Below are 25,554 nucleotides of genomic sequence, written 5' to 3'. Positions count from 1 at the left end.
ATATATCAAACTAGTATACAGAAAACAATTAATTTGATTTCATCCTAGCATTCTCCAATTATTTAATCATGACGCAGCATAGTTAAATTTGCTCTTAAAAGCGCTTGATAATAAAGCTGTAAACATGCAAACATCCTGGGTAAAACCTGCTACAAAATACCAAATGAAATAAAACCAATTTGTACCTTGCTTTTGTCTTGAGTACGGAAACATTATCACCAGATGTATTTTCGTCACAAAGGTAAACATTGATAAACTATTTCGCTAAACTTTTAATTTCAAACAACTCGAACATTCAATGATTTAATGTTTGGAGTAGGTTCTGTTAAAACGACAAAATTTAAAAACAAGAAACACTAACTCGAAGCTTTTTGCGCTTAATGCATAATAAACAATAATAAGAATAAAAAAAAACTCAACAATTTTTAGTCTCTAAACTGGTCTCAATTGGAACAAAATCGTCCAATCTTAAATCGACCACCACAAAATCCAGGTAGGAAAATTTCGTTTTGAATTATCTGTCTGTTAAATTAAAACACACTTTGTTGTGTAACAAAACGAATGATCCGTTTGTCAGCTCGAGTTGCATTTGACAACTTCGATCCCAATGGACCCCCAGCAAAAGAACCAGCACATATAGATGGCGATGATGGTCGAAACCCAGAAAACCAGCTGCAACCAGAACGAAATCATCCTCATAACAACTAATACTTGGTTTATGATACGTCAAAATCAATTAATGTTTTGGCAAAAATAAACATGTTAATTGTATCTTTGTCTGTACTTAACAAGACAACTCGTCAACAAACCTGCAGTAACTTTTTGTTCTATCTAAACAATCGAAAATGCCGGAGCAAGCAATTTCACCCCATCGTAGCAAATCTGGTATTACTGCTGAACAAAGCGAAATTGCCTTACAATTTTATATTTTGACCAGGAGCTCATTCACTTAATTGGTTAAATTCGTTAAATTTGAAAACAAATCTAAAGCGTTAAAATTAAAGTCGGATAGAAGCAACTAAATACAATTGATGCATCTTCTAAACCAGTGCTTTTCAACCGGGTGTATCGTACACCCCAGGGTGTACCATAATTCTAAAAGGGGTGTACCACTTTGATGGGGTGTACTGGGGTGTACCAGATACCAAATATAATATACTTGGCAAATATAATATGACAAGGTATCACAATAGGCAGGTTTCAGTTTTAGAACAGACTGACTGGAGTGTACAATACATGGCACAACATGCATCTCGAGTGTACGTAGATTTTAAGTTACAAAACTCTATTTGTGACGTCATAATTTACTATTTGACTTGGTAATCGTTGTTAATGGTAGTTCTTTTTGAAGTAGAAAGTGAATTATGGATTATGGCTTGTTGGTATTGTGCTCATCATTATTTATGTTAGGACCACAGCTTCAGTGTGTTACAGGGTTGAACAAATTTTTCATTGGGGTGTACAAATTTTGAGTAAACGTTAAAGGAGTGTACCGTTTCAAAAAAGTTTGAGAAGCACTTTTGTAAACAACTTTCTGTAACAGTGTTTGTCTATTGAGGATTCGTTTTATCAGAATATAGATGTTTTCAACAGGTTGGTTTGACTACGAAAGTGGAACAACCGCTAGATGCAGACACACTAGGTGGAATCATTGAGCCGCACATCATTTCGATTTTGATAAAATATAGAAATCGCACTTCGTCAGCATGGGAACAATCTCAACTTACAAAGCAAGTTTATTACATCTTTTTAAACATTAATTTATTGCCTTAAACATTAAATGCTTTTTCACAAACTGTTTTGACTAATTAACTTGTTTCTAAGAACCGCTCGTTAGGACTTGCCAGCTCGAACCTTGCAAGGAAGAAAAAAACTATGTAACAAGCAAATTTCCTCTAACTAATCGTTAACAATGTTCTGAACTTTTTAATACTTCCCATTGGAATTTGACTTGGTTACCACATACCGGTTAATCCAAACGTGCCAAACACAAATGTTACTTTGGTGGTCACATAATCAACACACACACGATTTCAATTGCATCCGATTATATTGTTCTACAGTCATAGAAACGAAAACACTTTGACAAGGTATTTTTTGACATTAATCAACATGAAATGTTGCATTTACTGTAATAGCTAGTAACTCCTAGAAAATTTAACATCACTTAACGTTAGAATAAAGAGGTACCAAAAATAGAATGAAGAGGTACCAAATTATTGTGGGGAAAATGCAAATGTTTTAGTATTTTATGTCGACAAAACCATGCAATGTTGCGTATTTGTAAAAGTTTATCTACAGACCAATTTGTTTAGATTTTGGATCTTGGCCTATTTTGCCCCATATAAGGTAACCAGCTCCGATAATTACAGCAGCCAGAAGAACAAACATTCCAAGTTGAAAGGTGTTATAAGCTGCTTCATTTACTTCATCTCTGGCTCTTCGAGTGTCTGCGATAAAAAAATGTTTAACTTTATATATATGGGTGCGGGAGCATATTTTACAGGAACTTGAACTTAACACATCATACAGACTAAAAATAATAACATTCTTATATATACTTTGAAGTACGCCAAGCTTGCAAGAGATTTAAAGCCGACTCGAGATAATTATCAATACACTTGAGATTAAAGAACCTGTTGATGGTGGGATTCGAATCCACCGCATACCGTCGTTCAGTATAAAGTTTTTCTTTTTTAAAGCAACTTTTATTTTGTTTTCTGGTTAAGGCAATGTCGAGTCTGATTCTTATATGCAGCTTAAAAAAAGAGAAATTAACTTCAGAAGTCAATGCATGCATAAGTTTGCCAAGATGGTCGAGTTGTAAGCACAACCGACTTGTGTTTAATAGCACGTAGGTTCTAATCCTGTCTTTGCAGCTTGCGTTTTTCTGGGCAAAATATTGAATTGGCATTGATCCAACCCAATAAAACCCGACGGATGACACTACATTAACGTCACCTACGCCAAAAATCTCAAATAATACATATGCAACTTGCAATAAATCTCGCAGCTCGACCATGGCCTCACTGTGAGTTAACGCATTCAGGCGTTCCTGGCCTATCCAGAATTAAAATAAAACAAAAACAAACCAATTCGCTTCTAAGCGCAGTAGTTTCAGTCATAAAAACAGGCGAAATCTTTGATAATTGAAGCATAATATAGCTTAAGTAAATGGCCTATTTCCCCAAGGTTTCGTTGATAAACACAATAATTTGTGCAGTTGAAATATAGGCAACTAAAGTATTTGGTCCTGAACTAAGTTAAGATGTAGGAAAGAAGAGTTTAATTATTGTGTTGGTACCTTTCATAAGCAAATACTTGGTAGTTTGTGAGATGTGCACTGGCCCTGCAGAAAGTCGTTGGCTGCGTCCATTGTTGTAAACAGATCGTCTTTTTTTCCCACCAGACATCTGTAAATAAGTTTAATATTTATAATTTTTTTGATGTATATAAATATTATTAAGAATAAATAAAGCAGCTAAATGTAATCTGAAAAAACTCAGACATATCGTGTTTTTTCTCTGTTAATTTAATAAAGCAAACTTATTGACGTATAAATCAATCAAATATAATCCACTTTACTTGCAATGATGTGGGCAGCTCGACGGCCGACTTATTTTGAATCTAACGGAGCAAACAAACTCAACTCACCTGTCCAGGGCATTGTCCAGTTGAGTTTTGACAAATGGTCACGTCGCAGTAAATGTAGATAAATTGTTCTGCATCGGTAAAGTTTGTCCACACAAAGCTCATCACCTTGAACGTTGCAAAGTTGGCGTGGTAATTTCTTATCAACATTTTCGCGTCGGCAGCCTCGCCTCCACTGGGTGGCGCAACACATCTACTCATATTGGCACAAATTTACGCAAGGCTAAAACAGTGTGCCGTTCAGTTTTATGAAAAGCAAGAGTGCACACTACAAATCCAATACAAGTACTGCTTACCCGCTTACTACAACAGGGTAGTTCGGCAAACCACTAGAGTTTTCAACGCGTGTTACCCAACATTCTTCAAGCTGTATACAAAATTGTAATAAACTCAAATGTGCAACCCCTATAGCACCTAAATGATGCTTAAATACTTAACATGGGAATAAAAACTCAAAAGTTGTTTACAATTTTAAAATCTTTACTCAAGAAAATGGATAACGTCACACACAAAATAATGCAACGACTGTAATGTGCATTTTCTACAAAACGCGAACTACAATTTAGTAACCTTTGTTGCCTTAATGCAGGGGCGTCCAACCCGTGGCCCGCGTGGTATTTTTTGAAATGACAACTTAATCGCCTACTTAATTTATGGCAAACTTTCATTCCAAAAAATTGACATTTGAATTGCTGTTTGCCTTATTTCTTTGTTAATTGAGTAGTAATACACAACTGTTCAAGTTACTTTTGTTGCGTCACAATGCGCACTGTTACGCATCACAATTTCTACATTGTTACGTCATAATCTGCCTCGTGCTTCAAGAGAATCAGTAATGTTTCTTGGTTTATTGAAATGCATCTGGTATCAGAGACTCGCGCAAAACGCTTTTAGCAGTGAAACATCTTCCGAACTCTGCAGTGATATAGATTATGCCAAACAGAAAACAAAGCAAGTAACGCTAACAGAACAAAGCAAGTAACGCTAACAGAACTTTCCAAGAAAGGTTGCCATGTGACTTAAAATCCCCTGTAAGATCAGTAATTTCTGACTGCCATATGGAAAAATCGCACCACATTTCTCCATCGTCCATCTCACCGAATCTTGCCAAACTTATTAGAGAAAAACAGGGCCAAACTTTTCATTGAAATATCGACTTGTGGGAAAACCTTTGTTGACTTAACTTTATCTTGGTGTGTTTATTGTTCTTATAACTGTAAACGAGGATTATACACATTTCCAAGATTAGAATTTCGGTGTGAGGGTTTTATAAGAAACTATAAGACAGGTATTTCTAAGATTCCAAATTAGCAGTAACACTCAAGTGGCCCGCGCAATCATTCGTAAACCGCATGTGGCCCTTTGGCCAAAAAGGTTGGACACCCCTGCCTTAATGATTTACCTGGACAATGAAGTCATCGTTGCGTGGAGAAATTTCTTCAAGTTTAACTTCAGCAAATATGTAGTTGGGCACAGTGACTTCCACAGGCAAGCTTTCGTTGAAATGTTCGTTTGTAAAAAGATTTAGAGCGACGTCAAAGTTTCCTGTATTCTCGGCCGAAATTTCAACGGATCTGCACATTGTTATTTCGAAGATAATTAAACATATTTCTATATTGATTTAGAACTGAAGTTTCATTTTCTTGTTTTTATTTGTTACTTTTCATAACGTTTGGCTAGTAATAGTGATGATAAAACTAACATTGCACGTTGAAACAATTACCAACTGATGTCATGTGTCGTGTAACATATGGCATGTGCCCTTGTTGTACCCTTACCCAACTTGAGGTTTGACATTGGATGACGAGAGAAGTAGATCGGATTCAAACAGACAAGTCACATTGAGCTTGTTTTGAACTTCGCGTTGGATCACAGCAGAAGTTGGAGCTAGGTATCTCCAGATCAGAAAGGAAACCAACACCATTCCGTTCTCATTCTGTTCATACATAAACAAAAACATTTTTAAAAGCGTAGCAAAAAATTTGACTATTGTCCTCCAAATATTTATGTGTCCAACATATCTGTTTATGTGATGCTGGTCTGTATAGTTTTAACAAACGTTGCACCCAAATGCAAAATGACGTTTTTGGTAACAGTGGCTCGATGATGAAATCTAAATTGGTGAAAACAAAATGGGTAGCGTTTTACCTTGTAGAAAGCTTCACATTGGCCAATGTCAAACACGAACACCGGGACTGACCCAGTGACCTTGCAGCTGTCATTCAGTTGTGAAAGAGGAGTTTCCCTGTCCAATGCGATGTAAAGTGTGTCACCGAGTTCGTAATCTAATGTGTTTTGCTCTTCAGCTGTTACTCTGCAAAATTGGCTTGATAAGTTTTCAAATATGCCAAATAAACTACCCATAACATTAACATCATATTTTTAGCATAGCCCATTATATTGTTGGCAAGTTGAGTAAAGTTTTATTGCATGGGGAAAGATAATATAAAGCAACACAATTGCACCATACCAATCACCATGCCGGATACAGCTTCGCAAGGGCTAAATGTTAAGGAGAGCAAAATAGTGGCGCTGAGGCTACACTGTATGATAAAGCTGTGACATTTCAATAGAATAAATACGAATGCGTTTTGTTCATAAATGACCGCTTTCTGCAGGAATTTGAACAATCATGCCTAAAAACAGACATAAATCACTATCTCGTCAGATCTATTTATTGTTACCACAAACAAGCAAAACAAACAAAAACTTACGTAATGGTCAAATCTGTGGTACTACAAACACTCATTGATTGTTCTATTCCTAGAAAAAAATATTAGTTTACTTTTAAACAGCAACTTGAGAAACAAATTTTAAGCGTTTTCTACATTGGATGGATTCAATCAGAAACAGCACATTACGTCAAGCCTGCAATTTTTAATCAATTTATTGCCGTTCTCCATGAGAAGAATCCGATTTTGTTTTTCCCTTTTCAACAACTTACAAAATTGTTGCTTCTTGAAAAATGCCAAACAACCCCATAGCGATATTTCCTTAAGTTCAAATTGAACAGATTAAATGTTAAAAACGATTTACCCTCAAATTGCTGCGCCTACAAAAATAAAAGATTTTTCTTGTTGTTAAAATCAAGTTTAATTCACCTCCTTCAAGATTAACTGTCCCATTAAATCCCTGTGCTTCTCTGGATGAATCACTGATAAAAAGAAGAGTAAGATTTGTTGCAGTAACTGTATGATTCAATCCACCATCATAAGTCCCAGACAATCTTTCCACATTACCTTCATCATCTTTGAACTGAAAATGATGTGGTATTTGGATCCAAGTCCAAACAATGTATCATGTAAGTTGGTTTCATTGAACATTTTATGCAGGCCTTAAGTTCTAGTCCAATTCGGGCTTGTTTAAAAATCGGGTTCGGTGTGTTTTTTGGTTCTCATTTGGGAATTGGCGAAACACACAACAATTACTTACGTAAAGAATGTCAAATCCAGACTCGGTGACAAAAGTGGAGAATTGAAATACCAAGGACGTGCTACTTTCCAATTGAAATCTCCAAACACAAGCAGTGTAAACTGAGTAGTTACTGGGAAAGTTGGGAGACTTTAGGTTATAAACCGGACCGGTAGCATCTTCCCCGCACTGTGTAACTTAAATACACAAAAACATTAATATTTGATAGTTAAGCCTCAGACAGTGCAGCTGGTGACAATACTTCGGTTTCTAAGCAGCTGCCTGGCCATTATACATTCAAATCGGGATTTGCCAGGTTTAAAAACTGATATTTTCGATTTGAAATTGTAATTGCGACTTACCGGGTTGTATTTCAATACCCACAAAAAACGTTGTAAGGTTCGTAATACAAAATATACTGACAGACGGGTGTTCAACGATAACGGGGACAGAAGAGCCTCCGCCAACCAACGTTCCAGCCAAGCGACCGTCGATGGTTCCCTCTCGGATCTACGTTAAATAGAATTGAGTATAAATGCATCTTAAAATTGTGGTAAATCGATTGTGGTAAGAAGATCTTTACAGAAATTATATTACAACAGCGTGTGTTAGGGTTGTAAACGAGAGTTTTTATCTTAAGTCACGTTATAATGTCGAGTTGTAGTGGTTCTTTAGACCTGTTAATTGCGCACATGTGTAATAAAGTTTAGATGCTTTTTCATTCATACAAACTGTTTTGCTGGAGATTTCAGTGTTTCGAATTTTGTTTTATTGCAACACAGATTTTTGTTTAAGAAAGTGATTGATCCAGAAGGGCGAACAAGACCAACAACTAGCATTAAGGTGCAGACAGCGCGACAGCGGACTCATTGTTAACATAACGCGGTCAGGTATTGCCCGTCCTAGAGCAGTGTTTTTCAACCTTTTTTGAGCCACGGAACACTTTATACATTAAAATATGTTTGCGGAACACCAAACAAAATTTTGATGCAATGAAACAACTATAGGCTTAGGGTGACACTAAAACGCTAAAACGCTAAAACGTACATCATGTAATCACTAAAACGGATGAAAGCGCTCATATAGCGCAATTAAATTTGGAAGTTCTACGAAGTCGTATCATTGAAACTAGTATTGTACCAAAATACAATATTCGCCTGGCACTGTCTGTTCCGTAATTCATCGTTTTCCGTGCAAGCAATTATGCTGAACGTCAGAAAATTTGTTGAATCTCGTGTCGATTGAGACAGCGTGATCACCCAAAGCTTAATTGCGGCAACCGTCAGGAATTTTTCAGCAATTCAGCTATTTCATTATGAGACAACGAGTCTTAATATTACACAACAATAAATGAAGCCAATCACTACAGAACCTTCCAATTGGAGATGGCGGATAATTATTTTCATAAAAGAAAACCTATTTCCGCCTATTGTATTAAACCAGTTATTTTTGACCGATGTACGACATGAAACACTAGTCAAACCATAGAAGTCTAAAACATTAGAATCCTATATTCAAACCAGCAAACTTCTCGCGGAACACCTGGCGATCTTTCACGGAACACTAGTCTTCCGCGGAACACCGGTTGAAAATCACTGTCCTAGAGGATAAAAAAACATACGACCAAAGTCATACGTGGCCCAAATCAAAGCCCATACCCTACAAAAGTTGTCTGCAACAAGCTCTGGTCCTGGAGCAAAATAAACAACCAATCTAGGAGAACCCATGCTGTGGGTAAAACGTTGAGTCCACGAAGTACATGAAGGCAAAATGTTTGTATTCCACGTATCCAAGTTTACATCAGCCCCACCACACGAATCGCCTGAAACTAAACATTGCATTTACCATTAGAAAGAAAGCAAGCGCGCACTTATATACAACCCCGACAACAATAAGCCGCTACATGGCGTGTTTGGTACAGCTGCAGCGCGTTTGTTATTTATCAACCAATTGTTGCAAAGTTTCGCAGCTATACAAGATATATTTTTAATCACAGGTTGACTTGACCATTCAACTTCATTATTTCGTGACTCTTCTGCAAACAACTCAAAACTGTCCCTACGTTAGTGCCATATTCAAACTTGGATAATTTATGTTTCATTTGATAAATTAGAGTAAAATATCAAGTCCATGATCATTGTAAACTTTATAGGCCGCCATTGAAGCTTCGTTCAAAATTGCTATGTGTTTTGCATCGAAATGTGCAAAAAATTACTTACCTCGTTGATATAAAGTCATCGAGCAGACGAAAAAAAGAAGTTTTAACAGTTGACTTGACATTTTTGGCGTTTTGATCGACATCGCAAAAAAGCAGTAATACCATAAACTATATCTAGATCACCAAAAATTCAATTCCACAGCAACAAGATTTTAACTATTATGCAAATAACTATGCACATTTGCACATGAATGTTACATATACACATACATGGCTGTCTTTATAAAGAGTATACTCAACATTTTTTATTCAACCCGGAAACTTGTAGAGTCTAGTGTTGCAAAAACTTTGTCGAAACCGTTTCAGCAATATCAGTATCATACTGCTACCTCTCAGCTAAAACGCTTCGTATGCTTCAGGTTTTCTCAAATACATTATAACACACTGCGGCCTACTTAGATATTACCGACGCAAACCATCGCAAGCCCCGCAACACAATGCAGGTGACTCAAACCGGATCAATACAGTTTCGGCGGCTGTACCATAACGATGCCGCTACATCTAACTGGGTTTAACGCGTAATACGAAACGCATGTGGTTCGACTACATTATGAAACCTGCATTTAGTTATTTCGTTACACTTCTTACCCTTTGGGCTTTATTACTGAAATTGAAACATGGAGCTTGTACTTGAATCCTCCAAACAGGTAACACATAATTTTGTAGCGTTAGCTGTTCTTCTTTATATAAACTACCTCCCAAATAACGCCATATCACATACAAAACTTAGTATATCTCAATTACATAGTTACTACCCACAACGAAAAATATGATGCCAAGCATAAGGCCAGGCAGTCAATACAGTCTACACGAAAAGCACACCTCGTTTTAACAGTAACTCATTCCATGAAATGTTTAATGTATGTGAAATTTTGTGAGATACGTTTGTAAAAACCTATTATTTGTTATTTCAATGGATCTACAGTTATTGAATTGATTCCGTTTCTCCCTGCTATACCGTTTGGTGTGCAGTCAATGTAGCAATGTACGGTACTGCACAATACATACAGAACTGTTGCATGTCGACTAGTTATTAGAAATATGATTCATCTTCTGAGAACCCCATCTCTGTGTAGAACATACAGAACAAAGCGGTGTGTACACGTTGCAATAAGCCGATTCCCTGTTCATCTTGCCGAAGGGAAAAAAGCAATGCAGTCAGGTTATTCTAACCAAGTTCTTAAAATTTGAGGTTTTTTGTATTTGTTCTTCGCGACTTTGTTACCATAAATCAGACAGTACTTCATTACTGCAGACATTACCCATAAACTGCGTCCCTGTCTTTGTGTGGCGCCATCTTTAATGAAACACCTTAATTGACACTAATTAAAAAGCGTGCACAAGAACTTGGAGTTTTTGCGAACTCACAATTCCTATTTTTACCGCATGCTATAGAGCAGTGCTCTTCAACCGGTGTGCACGGTGCATCCTAAGGTGCAGCAAAATATGCATTGGGTGTACCAGTACCAAAAGATATACAAGGGTGCATCACAAACTTTTGTTGAACCATTAATATTTGACTTTCAAGATATTAGAAAAAAGATGTAGGTTTCAACTTAGACAAACAACTAACTTTTTGCTTTATAAGTGAAAAATTTTGGGTATTTGTGTCATTTCTCGAAGATTGGATAAAACGTCTTGCACTCACTGTATTCCTTTTCACGAGTCTGCCACGTCACTTCCAATTAGTCACAAAAGTGTGATATGACGCATCCAATGCTTTGACGTTTCTGTTAATGTTAGTCTGTACATTTATTGATTCTTCTTTGAGATATTTTGTGACAAACTTTACAGTGCAAGTTAATGTGCAGTTATATGAATTCTAAGGATCTATGTACGGTTAACTTTTCAGAAAGGTTTTATTAAATCGTGTAAATTTGCACATTAATTAAGTTGTGAAGGTTGGTTCGAATGGCAATAATATAATTTAAACCATTTTGTTAAGATATATTCTTTTCTTTTGTTGAGGTCATTTATTATGACTTCTAGTAAGCAGTGTAAATTCAGTAATGTTCGTGTGTACCATCGCTTTTTGTAGTCGGTGTATTAAACAGTTATGTTGTGTGCGATGGCTGCTGTTGAGTGGTCAAAACGAATGCATCTGTTTCTCAAACTTTGTAAAATAAATCGTTAAAGCGTGTGGCTGAATCATTCAAAATTGTAAGTCAATAAACTATTTAATCGATGATTTGTTCACCTAAGTAAAATTGCATTAGAAAAAAGTTTTATAATAATGTCAAAAAATTTTTTGCACGCTTCAAACTTATCAAAAGTTTTAGAATTTGCTGAACAATGATTTGAATAAGTTGTTACCCCATAGCTTGAGTCGTTTTTAATAATAAAGTTCTTTTTATGTCATATGTCATATGATTAGAAACGCCGTGTTGATTTTACAAAAATTATGAATCTATAATTAAACCAATAGCTGCAGCATAAACGGAATTTGATTACAGTCCTGTTAATGCTTCCCCTCGCTTTATCATTACTTTAATGCGAGCTATGCCCTCCTGTATGTCTGCAGCTAATTGATACACTAAAATAAAGTACAATTAATTACTTTAGCAAATAAACAAATGTCATTCAACACGTCGAAAAAAGAACCACAAAGTTCGGTGTGGGATGAACAGCAAAATACCAAACTACCGGTAAGTGCAAATGTTTTGCAAAATTTAATTCCCATTTAATTGACTTAGGTTATAATTAACAACATTTTGGAGATATCGGCCGTACATTCTGCAGTTGCAAAGAGGTACCGACAGTAATAACTTGATTTCTAAAGAAATATTGTCGAAAGTTATATGTGTAAATGAATAGTTTTATAGTTTGCATTAAAAATGCTTCCAAAATATTGTTCCAACCACTGAAGGTGAGGGGTATTTATTAGGTGACGTATTTTTGTTTTTATTTTTCGCTAAATACACAACACACTGTTGTCATTGAAGAAACAACTTAACTTTTTATTTTTCAGGTTTCTAACAAGATTACATGCGAAGAATGTGACATTACCTTTCACCGACCACCACCAAACCAAGGTTAAAAAACGATAAACTTTGCAAAATTTTGTGTATGTAATGGGTCACTTTTATTAGATCGAATAGCATTTGACAAATTTGACCCAAACGGAATCCCAGACCCATCGGAGCAATCGGATGGCAATGAGGATCAAATCCCAAAGAATACACAACATACACCTACGCTGGTTAGATAGTTATTTTTATTTCGTTGTCTTTTCAAACCCCCAGTGCAATAGTCTTTTACACTACTATGAAATACTTGGATTTGCAAAAGTCGTCGCGAATTGGATTGCAAAAGTCGTCGCAGGTGCACAAAAACTACATAATTAAAAATAAATAAATAAAATTGTCGTAATGACCAATATGATACAAAAAGTATCGTAGTAATGCAGGGTATTGTACAATATGTCTTATTTGTAAAAGTGCAAATGTGGCATTTTAAAGACAGTGGTATTCAGCACAGTTAGAAAAATCAATAAAGTTTAAAATTGGATTTCAAAACTGATGATTGTTTAATCATTACAAAAAAATAGGTAGAAAATCCAAAAGCTCATTTCAAAGCTACTAACAAATACCGACAAATGACGTAAAGAGCGCAGTTATTTAAATTTACAGTAAGACTAGAATAGATTTGGGGACTAAATTTAACAAAATACTGAGTTTTTGACTTGATTTTATTGTTATTATTATTATTATGGAACCATAGACTAAACCTAGTGATCTTAACTCTCAGCACTTTTTACACAAATTGCTTTTAAAATGTTTGAGTGTGCCACATACCGGAACTTAGCAATCCTGTATATTAAAAGTTTCTGTATTATTAGTTCTAGCAGAGTTACTTTTCATGTATTGATTTGTTTGCTATAATTGTATTAACTCTATTATCTTTTTGCCATCTCGACTTCCAAAATCATTTATATAATTCCAACAATGGCACATCAATTTAATTGTTGTATTCCTTTTTTATGTTCGGGTTTCAGTTTGGATTATAGAAAAAGATTTGATGCGGGTCTAAAATTGGTGCTCGATTGTTAAACAAATCAGCAAATACCTACAATGCACCTATGTTGAACAGGATTATAGGTGCTCTTTATTCATTTTAGGGGCTTTCAGAAATCTGTAAATTATGGCTGATGGACGTCATTGTAATATACCTACTCTTTTGAAATTTTGTTGCTTTTTTGTTTTGTAGGTTCTGCCTTGTCCACCATTTCAGCCATCGAACCAAGTAAGAATAATAATTAAAAAACAGTATTTAGTAAAAATATACAAAAAAAAATTTAAACAATTTTTAATCATAGATGAAGACCGTTTACTTTACTTCAATATTCTCTATTCTATTAACTTTGTTTGAACGGTGTTTTTGAATCTCAGTTAATAATTTTAACATTTAGCAGGTGCAAACAAACTAACTAAAAACTGTCACAAATCTATGACACTAAGTCAAGCTCAAATTATTTTGTACAGATTTTCAACAAGGTTAAGATGAGAGAATTTAATTCAAACATTCCACCTCCACCACCGCTTCCTGTAAACCAATGTAAGTAGATTATGGTGAAAAACTATTGCTGTCGTCGTTGGACACTATTTTTGATGTTACCAAACAATCATTTCAGCCCGAATTGCATTTGACAACTTCGACCCTAATGGACCTCCAGCAGAAGAACCACCTCAAGTAGACGACGGTGAGGTTCGAAACGCGGACAACCAATTGCAAACAGAACAAAACCAGCCTCGTACCAACTAATGCTTGCCTAAATGTAACTTACATTAAAAATTATGCTTTTGCGTTTATTTACAAAAGGTTTAGAATATTGTTGGTCCTTTCCAATGCAGATGGATAAATTTGTAATACACCTTATTGTATTAGCCTAATTACGATTTGGAAAAGCTTCTGTCATAAATTGGGCTACGGGATGTGGAGATTAAACTCTCATTGCGCGTAGAAGTGTATGTTTTTTAGCTATATAATATTCAATCAATATATGTTTCTTCCAACAAGTAGCTATTAATATCATGATGCGTGGCTTTTAAACTTTCCGTCTGAAATAAAAATCGCAAAATGCAAAATGTACAGCTTATCCGATAAGAGCGCCTGTTGAAAGTACGATACCATATTTTCACTTCATTTTGAGAAGGTTTTACGTCACATCCTGAAAGTTGCGCGTCAAAGTGTGACATGACGTGACCAATGTTTTGATTTTGTTTCTTGTGCGTCTGCATGTTTCTCGTGGTTAAAGCCTCTACAGCACTTTGTCTACACTTCTATATGTGCAAATTATCAGTTCTACAGAGCCCAGGTAGAAAATAAATGTGCGTTTTAAACGTTCAGGATGAACTGAGGAGTTATATGAGATGGCTACGAAATTATATATTGCTAATGTTGAAACCTATTACATGTATACAGACGTACTTGAAGTGCACGGACTTTTGCCTGTTTAATTGCTGGCCTTTCAAGTTTCTAAAGTTCCTTCAAAAACTCTATTTACGAAGTTGTGTAAAACAATAAATAAGTTACGACATCATGAACATTTTTTGCACAAGACCAGTATAGAACAATGTGTTAAGTGTTATGAACACGGGGTTTAGATATTTAACAAGGTTTAGAAGTTAATAATCAAATCATTTACAATACTAAAGCAAGTATAAAAGTCAAATATGACACCCTTTGTACAAAGTGGGTGAATGTGTTAGAATTTGGATAAAAGAGGACGATATATATAATTAAACATGTGACTTTTTTGCCAAAGATGAAAAAAATTTTCAAACCATTTCCAATTGTGTTTAAATGTTACCTGAGAATTGAAGACTTTTTTATTCTACATCTGACTGTTTTATCATCAGTGACTTGACAAGTCACTTTGTGTAAACGTAAGTATTAGGGAAACAATGCATATTGCGCAGTAAATTCATTCTTTCACTTTTCAGCGGACTTTGTTACACAACGAACAGAACTTTTCCTACCGGTTTGCTTGAATCGTTCTAAATCAAAACGTTTTCTATGCCAAAAAAGTTATTTAAAAAAAAAATTATTTTGTGTTATAGTTTACATGAGTGAGTTTCTAGCAAATTGTTTAAAATCTAAACATTCTTGTCTGATTTGATTCATCGAAAAAGAAGTTGTTGAATACAACAATGTCACAGGAAGAAATGGAGAATTCACTACATACACATGAAGTAAGTAGAATTAATGCGAAATGAAACATGTGTTTATCCTGCTAAGTGGTAACATGTGTTTATGTTGATGTTTTTAGATCTTTGAAGTAGATTAATATAAACATTACAGTTTGTCAGCGCTGTCATGTGTATCAGTTTTGCTTTTGTTCTTAGAATCGAAATGTTTTAAATCCAATGTTTTTCAGAATCTGACTTCTCCACTACATCTACAGCCATCACCACCTCCATTGTATTTACAACCAATACCAACACCACCGCCATTGCCATCGCAGTTATATTTACAAGCAATGCCAGCACCACGGGCACCAGGCAATGCATTCCCCAAGGGTACAACTTTAATATGTGGTAATACATTGCGATACATGTCCAAGGTAAACATGTACAGGCAAGAACTATTTTATTCGTAATCCTTTCATAATTTCAAATATAACTATGAATTTTGGAAAACGATATAGAGATCTGTTCATAAATTATATTGTGAAAATAACGGCTTTAATAAACGTAAAAAACGACATGGTTAAGTGTTTAAACGTTTCGGTAAATGCTCATACTATCATCAGCGATATGAAGGCCACATGAGTTATACACACTTGTTGCTGTAAAAAAAAGCATGTCGCTTTTTTACGTTTATTTGGGCCGTTATTTTCATCATTAAACTATAAATTTATTTGCAATTCGTAACAAATACGGGTTCTAGCAAACTAAATATTTGCTAATTTGGCAAAAAATGTTAAAAAAGGAAAAAGTTTTGTTTATATTTTTGACAAGTTTGCATGCAAAGAGGAATCAGTCATACCGCCACCACCTTTCGGACCACCAGCAGAACCAACTGAAATGGATGGTAATACGAATAGAAACCCAAACAACCATCTACAACCAGAACAAAACCGACCTGTTGGTACCTAATACTTAGTGGGGAGCAAGTCTACATATACGGACATAATATTTATCGTAAATTTGCGTTTTCGATGATTTGCATGGTTTTGTGATATTGCGTATTGTTGTATCTAAAGATACTACATCATTATCGGTGACAGTTTGAGGACATATATTCAATAAAAAACATCATTATCGGTGACAGTTAGAGGACATCCATTCAATAAAAACCACGTTGTGGCCAAAATTAATGGGTTTTTGTAAGGCACAATAGGTAATGTGTAGCCAAGCAAAGTAATCCAATTACGAACGTTGTTTACGAACAAGGTGTTGCTGGAACAGATTGTTTCTGGCCAAAAATACGGTATGGGATACGTCATGGCTCGTAAAAATGCATAGATTTGTTCAAAAACGTTTGATTCGTTTCGTATGAAAATTTAGTTGTTTGGTTGTTCTTATTTTTGGTTTCAAGTCGATGGCAACCCTGCCTATAGCCGACCAATGCAAGGGCTTAACGTAGTTATATTGACTAATTCTCCTGAGGCTAATGTATGGTTTCAACCGACGTTTCGAGTACTTATATTGTTTACGATACTGTTTCGATTGTTCCAATTTATCAGCTGACAAAAAGTACCACGTAAACCAAGCCCAATTACGTCACAAATACGGTGTGACGTTATTTCAGCATTTTGAAATTTTTACCCTCAGCGACAATGCCAAAATTCATAACAAGCAATTGTACAAATTGTGTTCCATTCGAGCCTGGTTCGGGCCGTTTCTTGAAAAGAACGGGCTTTCTTTAGGCCTGACTTTACACTCTGTGTCAGTATTTTTTAATTATTTTAGTTAGCTAAGTACCCAGTTGCTGGACCTGACCTATTTTAATTAGCTAAGTAGCCAGTTGCTGGACTTGACCCTTTATCCGTCGATTCCAAGTTTAACAATTATAGGTAACTCCCTTTAACATCTTTAATTAAAAACAGTTTTTCATCCTGGCATTTGGAGTTGTAATCTATCAAAACATTTAAACTTGCTTTGTAAAAACTACATTGTACAAATGCAGACTAGCTTTTTGCATTTTAATCTTGATTACACAGTATACAACACATTTCTCACAGGGGTGGTACAAAATACCGCATGTGGTCGCATATTACGGTATGTTGCGGCATGATACCGCATGGTTTTCTGCTCGAGTACTATATGGTGTATGAAATGTGAGAATACAAGCCCCAACAATGATAAATTAGACCAGATGCTGGTATTATTTCAATTACAAACCCTCACCCAACCCGAATAGCTCTAACTGTCAGCGCTTTCAAAAGTTCGGAAAATGATAATTTCGTAAAAGCATATTCAAGTTTTTTACAACTTTCGCCCGTGTGATAACATGCGGTCACATGCGGTCACATGTGGTATACTATGCGGTCATATGCGGTATCATGCAGTATTTAGTACCACCGTTCTGACAGCACACACTTTACACAAAAAATAAATGAATCACAGGAAATTAAACACAAAAAGCTAATTTACAAACCAATGAATGTATTTAAAATTATTTTGGTTGCACAAACACTTAGCATTCCGTTTCAGAGAAATTGGCAGTTTACGCTTTAAGGCAATTATACAAACATATTATTATAATAAGATATGCAATTCCATCAATCAATTCGACATGTTGCAATGACAACCATTTTTGAATGATTCACAATTAGCGAGAACAATTATTTCCTCAACTGCAAGAAGTTAAGATGAACATAAACTCATGAACGGGTACAGCGCTGAAGCGTCCATGCGAACCAACGATCAAGACAGATTTATATCATTAATCAAAGAACGGCAGGCCGTATAAGGCGTTATCATGAATCAGTCGGTTACCAAGCATTCATACATGACAAGGTGTAAGCTACAAATTTGAGTATTGAGTATTTAATTTTCCATGACTATAATTGTTTTTTTGAATTTTTTTTAAATGTTCAAGTTGAATTGTTTTCAATTTTAGAATGCTAAAATAGTCAACACAATAATGCAGACAATTTGTAAATTAAAAGGAAATTGCACGATTTACTCCTCCAAAATTGCAACGATTTTTCGAGCAAAATGTCGTATACGTTTTTGTGTTCAAGGATGAAATTTTACCCAACCACTTCAATCACTCTGTCGCCTTCTTGAACGGCACCAGCATTATACGTCACAGTCAATTCTGTTGGGCGACTTGTAATTGCCCGGATAGAAGTTACATTTTGACTCACATATTTTTTGGCCCTAGTAAGTTGATCTTCTATTGCTTTTGAGTAAAGCAAGGGATTGAGAGCGCTGTTGATTGGAAGCAACAGACAAGCACTCAACACATAGGCATCTGGTGGCATCCTGATTCCTCCAACACTCAAATATCCCATGATACAAATTGGAATCCAGCAACAAAAGTCGGTCAAAATCAACCTCGAGATTCTTTTCTGCATTTTGGAGCTGACATCATTGCTTCTGGCTTCTTTCATTCGGTTGCTTTGTTTGTAAAAAAGAACGTATGCAACCACCATGTAGATGAACATAAGGAAGTTAATGGTGATGAGGAAAGTTGAATATTCCCAAGCAAACTCATTGGTTATGGCAAATAAGCGCGGCATACAAACGCTTGTTTCTCCATAATATCCAAACTCTCCTTTGATTGGGTTGCGAGGAAATGCCATTCTTATAGTTTGTTTCACATCGTTCCAACCCTCCGGTTCTACACCAGTAATTCTTTCAGCAAGAAGTGATATGTTTTCCCTGGAAACAAAATCATTTCCAAAAATGTTGTTTGGAAACCAGACATCAGTTGTAAAATATTCTGAATTGACTTGAAGTAAGGGAATAATTGCCAAAGCCGCAGCCAAAATCCAGCAAAACAATTCAGCAAGTAAAACTCTAAGAACACCCATATTTCGGATTGTAAATGGTTTGAAAGCTGATGCAAGACGAAACGTTGTCATGGCCGTCATTGTAAACGCTGATGCCTCTGAAGAAATAATCGCAAGTGCTCCAAGTCCTGAACACAAACTACTTGATCGCCATTCTTTGTCAAATAGACAATACGAGCCAGAAAATTGTGTGGCTTGCACTATAACTGTAAGCAGATAAATTCCCATCAGGAAATCTGAGCAACAAAGGTTAAGAATAAAAACACTGGTGTTAATAAAAACATGTTTATTCCTGTCTGCATTCCATAAGCTATAAGCAGTTGCAATAAAAACAAACAAATTTCCTACCAAGGCTAACACAGCTGTTATCCAAAAACATACTCGGTAAATTGGATTAGCAATCATTTCGTTGCCATCTGCAAACGCATCTTTAGCCAAGTTCACGCATTCGTCACTTCCGTCCGAACAATCGCGAATTCCATTCTGCACCAGTTTCCATTCAACCGACAAGGGTTGTTTATTTGTACAATAAAACCTGACTTTTTCACAACGGCATTTGCTTTCATCAGTTTCGTTGTCACAATCGATAATTCCATCACAAAGTGTTTTTTTGTCAATAGAAACCTTTTCTTTGCTTTTGCAATAAAAGCGAACACTGTGACAGAGTCCTGAAAATTCATCTGAACCATCGTCGCAATCAATTTTTCCGTCGCAAGCCTGTGAGATGTCCATGTTAATTTTTTCTTTGGATAAACAATTAAATCTGTTATGGCAATTCATTTCCCCAAACACCCCAAGCTTGTCCACTATTCCATCGCATATTGAGTTAAACAAAAAGTCAAATTTAACGCCCAAGTTTAACCAATGCTGAAACCAATACCTTAATGGTGGATTGTCAGTTTTTGCACACTTAAATACTTCATCAAGTTTAAGGTGTTTGGTGTCATCTGGCAAACACTGAGTTTGTTTCACGTTATTAGGAGCCGAGCAGTATTTCGTGTTTATTTGGTTAACACATTGCACACTTGAATTGCACAACTTTCCACTTTGATCTATACAAACAGATTTATTTTGACAATGCATCTGATTTGACGGACAAGAACCCCTTATATCTTTACACAAACTTTTATTCAAACATAAACACTCATCAGACATATCAAAACAGTCCACAATACCGTCACAAACTTGCTTTGGTGATATGATTAACTTTTTATCCAGGCACTGAAAACATTTGAACTGTCCGTTGACGAAACAAAGATCAGATTTATCAGAACATTGAGCCACTGAATCGTAAACGTTAACTTGAGGCAAAACGCAAACATCTTGTCTCGATGATCCAGAGCATTTAAATCCAAATCCTGATTTGATTTCATCGCTTTTATCACTACAACTACTAACTAAGTCACAGAAGTTGTTACCAGCTATTATTTCTTCATTTTCACAAATAAAAACCTTCTGGTAATATTTATTTTTTCTTTCGTTGCAGTTTGATGAGACACAAATCACATTCTTGTTTTCACAACGGTTGATGTCATCAGCACACGACGGTTGGATTACTGTGTTGCACTCTTGTGGGACTGGAGAATGTACAAGATACCTGACAAGCTGCTCACTCTTACAAGAGGTGGCAAACATTGTGCAAGATTGACATGTAAAATTTGTGATTGAACACATTTCGTCACTTCCATCAAAGCAATCCCTAATTCCATCACCAATCCAGTGAAAATCTATGCATCTGACTTTAGATGGGTAACGTTTGTTACCAGGATCATACGGACATTTCGCGTAAACTCCAGAGCAGTTACATGTGTAATGTGTCTCATCACTACCATCAAAACAGTCATTATTTCCATCACATAACAAAGATCGGTCAATACAACTTCCCTTTGTTCCAATGTATTGTTTCGTGGCAACACATGCACATTGAAACTTTTCGGCGGGGCAAGTGTAATTAATTTCATCACTCCAATCTCCACAGTCTTTATCTCCATCACATTGATATTCTTTGTAGATGCAACCATTATTAGTTGTGCAGTTCTTTGTTTTGTAACAATCACATTCAAACGTATCAGCTGGGCAAGTGCAATTAACTTCATCACTCCAATCTCCACAATCATTCCGCCCATTGCATTGCGATTTGTTTTTTATCCAACCACCATTTACAGTTGTGCAGTTCCTTGTTTTGTAACAGGGGCATTCAAACATATCAGCTGGGCAGGTGCAATTAACTTCATCACCCCAATCTCCACAATCATTCCGCCCATTGCATTGCCATTTGTTTTTTATGCAACCACCAATTACAGTTGTGCAGTTCCTTGTTTTGTAACAGGGGCATTCAAAGGTACCAGCTGGGCAAGTACAATTAACTTCATCACCCCAATCTCTACAGTCATTTCTACCATCGCAAACGTAATCAATTTCGATGCAACCACGACTTTCGGTACAATTGTTTGTTTTGAAACAATCACATTCAAACTTATGAGCTGGACAAGAGCAATTAACTTCATCACTGCCATCTATACATTCTATGTTTCCATTACATTGCACTGGCCAATATTTTCCACATCCAATTACACCTTTACAAGTTGTATTGAAGCAGTCACACTGAAACCTGCCTTCAGGACAATAATCACCAAACTCATCACTCCAATCACCGCATTCGTTGCTCCAGTTGTTTACATACAGCATTTCAATGCACTTTGGTTGGTCTCCACACCGACCAAACTTGTGACAAGCACATTCGAACATTGAAGAAGGGCAGATGCAGTTGGGACCGAGGTACGGTTTCTCGCACACCGAAAGATTTTCTGGTTCTGTCAAAAAAATAAGTTTTGAATAAATAGTAATAATAATAATCAACGGAAGTCTAAGTCAATAAGAAATAAAGCAGAAATGGAAATGTGTTTTGGCCCGACTCACAAGTTGATATATATTTATGGTTTGCAAAATGATGAAAAACACGTGCATTTGTTTTCATTGTGTAAATGGTGTCGTTTTTTTCGTGTAATAGATTTCAGCTTTTGTTCAAACCGCGATATTAAAGACTAAAGCCTAACATTGAAGGTTTATCAAATAAAATGATTTGTTACTTGTATAAGGTCGTGGAGCGAGACTGAGATCCTCACCCGGACATTCACCTTCCACGCATCCGACGAAAAACAACAGAAACAATAACCACATCATGTATAAGATTTCTATGCAACAGCTATCAAAAAGACGTATCCTTGATTGATCTATAAAAACATACAACTTTTGCATGTCATATAGGACGGTCTTTTCCAACCTATGGGTCGAAACGAATAATGGAGACAAAAATACAACCAAACTAGTACAAATTCATGTTCATTGGTCGCGATAAACCACAAAACAAAATTTGTTCAATTCCAGGTCAAAACTTATTGCAATGTTGAAAGCACATAAAAAAATTAGGCAAAACGAAACCTTAACTATTCAAGCTAAGATGAATATATTCTTACTGGGATCAGCCCTGAAGCGTTGATGCAGGCCAGCGATCACGGCATACTAATCGAAAAGCCATAGTACACCAGGCCTGGCTATTACAGGCGTTATACCTACTACGAAGTTCACATGTGCACCATACAAAGCAGGCAACGGGACTTTTTTTCGGCTTTTTTTCACCGGGCCTGTGTAGCTCAGTTGGGAATGCTTGGGTGACCTTTTTTGGTAAAAATGAGCATGAATCTGAAATAAAGTAAGACTGTAGAGCCATGAGCTCTTGGTGGTCCTGCGTAACTCGCTTTGTGAACCCCTAAAGAAGTGGTCGGCAACCGCCGGGTCCCGGCCCCGTGCCGGTCCGCGAAGCGTTCGTTACCGGGCAGTGTACTTTTTCAGGTTAAATGCTTTGAAACATTTTGCCCATGTATCCCGGGGTCAGCGGTACAAAAAAGGTTGCTGACCCCTGCCCAAAACGTCTGTGGCCTCTAGTATAACAACTACTGGCTAATAGCTTCAACTAAACTAATAGTGTATTTTATTAGATTAATACTAGTTGCTGTAATTTTTTTTTGATTGAATTATTATTAGTTATTATCGGTCCCTTTCTACGTAAAAAAAATAAAACATCTGTACTGCATGATTAAATGACATAATCTGAGAGTTTCATGCTTTGTTGGTTGGTGCAATGTAAGCTATTCTAAAGAATTTTGTAACTTTTTATTGGATTCACCCATTTTTACCCCTAAACCCCAAAATAATAAGTTTAAGGTCAAAAATACAAGCCCTAATGTGCTGAAATGTTAAACAATTGGTTGCAGTAGGTTATTCGTTTGGTATTTAAAAATATGCCTTAATCGGCCATATAGTTACTTGTACAGCCCATAATATGTGTATACTGTCAGTCAGATAGAAGTCTCAACTCTCAAGGGAGTAATTCACTTGTTTACGATTAAGGCGGGTGAATGCAGCGGGAGTGCTCAGCTTGACGTCCAGACGGACGTTTTACGAGACGGCCGTGTCGGTGATTAGAAATCAGCTGTTTTGGCACAGCTATGCTATGTCGTTTTATTAAGTTATCATGCAAATTTTCAGTTTTGGAAAATTGTGTTTAAAAACTGACCTTGAACGACAATATCAAGGTCAAAGCATGAGATTAAATTAAAAGTATTTTTCCTGTTTTTATTTACTGTTTTTTTGTAATTATATGACAATAATGATGCAAAAAGAATACGGACAAAACTTTTAAAGTGGGGTGAATGCTAAAGTTGGTTAGGTTTTTCCTTAAGAATCTAAAAATAACCAGGACGTTTGTTAACCGTAAATCCTCACAAACGCGCATGTGGGGACCCATTCGTTTTTCCTGGCAAAAACAATCATGTGTAGATCAAATAAAGTGTATAGTAAATTGGTAAATTTCGTATAGAATATATAAAATGGAAGTATATCAGAAAGCCACCTTTCTAGTTGTATTTAGAGTAACTCAATTAGTATTATAGTTATTTTGTGTGAATAAATTGTAATTTGTATTAATAAATTGCATTGAATAGTGTTTTTTTGTATGACTGAATTAATATAATTAAATGTATGTTGTGTTAGTGAATTAGTAATAGTTGGTGTATTCTGTTCGCCTAATTAATAATATTTAGTGTTGTTGTGCAACTGAATTAGTATTAGTTACAGTATTTTGGTTGACTGAATTAGTATTAGCAACTGTATTTTGTTTGACTGAATTTGTATTACTTTAGGTATTTCGTGTGACTGAATTAGTGTTAATTACTGTGTTTTAGTTGACTGAATTAGCATCAGTTACTGAATTTCGATTGAATTAGTATTAGTTAATGTTATTTTGTATGACTGAATTAATATTGGTTATTGTATTTTGTTTGACTAAATTAGTATGAGTTAGTGTTATTTTGTATGACTGAATAAATATTGGTTATTGTATTTTGTTTAATCAAAATTATTATGAGTTAGTGTTATTTTGTATGACTGAATTAATATTGGTTATTGTATTTTGTTTGACTAAATTAGTATGAGTTAGTGTTATTTTGTATGACTGAATAAATATTGGTTATTGTATTTTGTTTGACTAAATTAGTATGAGTTAGTGTTATTTTGTATGACTGAATTAATATTGGTTATTGTATTTTGTTTGACTAAATTAGTATGAGTTAGTGTTATTTTGTATGACTGAATAAATATTGGTTATTGTATTGTGTTTGACTAAATTAGTATGAGTTAGTGTTATTTTGTATGACTGAATTAATATTGGTTATTGTATTTTGTTTGACTAAATTAGTATGAGTTAGTGTTATTTTGTATGACTGAATTAATTTTGTTTGACTAAATTAGTATGAGTTAGTGTTATTTTGTATGACTGAATTAATATTGGTTATTGTATTTTGTTTGACTAAATTAGTATGAGTTAGTGTTATTTTGTATGACTGAATAAATATTGGTTATTGTATTTTGTTTAATCAAAATTATTATGAGTTAGTGTTATTTTGTATGACTGAATTAATATTGGTTATTGTATTTTGTTTGACTAAATTAGTATGAGGTAGTGTTATTTTGTATGACTGAATAAATATTGGTTATTGTATTTTGTTTGACTAAATTAGTATGAGTTAGTGTTATTTTGTATGACTGAATTAATATTGGTTATTGTATTTTGTTTGACTAAATTAGTATGAGTTAGTGTTATTTTGTATGACTGAATAAATATTGGTTATTGTATTGTGTTTGACTAAATTAGTATGAGTTAGTGTTATTTTGTATGACTGAATTAATATTGGTTATTGTATTTTGTTTGACTAAATTAGTATGAGTTAGTGTTATTTTGTATGACTGAATT

At 35.3% G+C, this 25,554-nt stretch overlaps 1 protein-coding gene across 1 annotated transcript; it reads right to left on the bottom strand.

The window, feature by feature from the left end:
* Nucleotides 1-3,645: 3,645 nt before the first annotated feature.
* Nucleotides 3,646-8,789, bottom strand: LOC145218238 (scavenger receptor cysteine-rich domain-containing protein DMBT1-like). The gene is made up of 10 exons (XM_080085640.1): nucleotides 8,721-8,789; nucleotides 7,425-7,572; nucleotides 7,084-7,259; nucleotides 6,753-6,906; nucleotides 6,366-6,414; nucleotides 5,800-5,965; nucleotides 5,430-5,587; nucleotides 5,054-5,225; nucleotides 3,948-4,018; nucleotides 3,646-3,844 (listed from the first exon to the last, which is right to left on the bottom strand). The coding sequence occupies exons 1-10, from the start codon at nucleotides 8,787-8,789 to the stop codon at nucleotides 3,646-3,648; spliced, it is 1,362 nt and encodes a 453-aa protein (XP_079941766.1).
* Nucleotides 8,790-25,554: the final 16,765 nt, after the last annotated feature.

Source organism: Phallusia mammillata, chromosome 3 (genome assembly GCF_965637545.1).
Source record: "Phallusia mammillata chromosome 3, kaPhaMamm4.hap1.1, whole genome shotgun sequence".
Classification (NCBI taxonomy): domain Eukaryota; kingdom Metazoa; phylum Chordata; class Ascidiacea; order Phlebobranchia; family Ascidiidae; genus Phallusia; species Phallusia mammillata.
This window is presented reverse-complemented; position numbering and strand designations above follow the sequence as displayed.

What these genes read in the sequence shown, in the direction of transcription:
- LOC145218238 (XM_080085640.1), bottom strand. Translation starts at nt 8,789, where the DNA reads ATGGGTTCTCCTAGATTGGTTGTTTATTTTGCTCCAGGACCAGAGCTT. An exon ending in ACCACAGATTTGACCATTAC is followed by an intron (nt 5,966 to 6,365) that starts GTAAGTTTTTGT and finishes CCAATTTTGCAG; the next exon opens with AGTAACAGCTGAAGAGCAAA. An exon ending in TACCCTGTTGTAGTAAGCGG is followed by an intron (nt 3,845 to 3,947) that starts GTAAGCAGTACT and finishes CAATATGAGTAG; the next exon opens with ATGTGTTGCGCCACCCAGTG.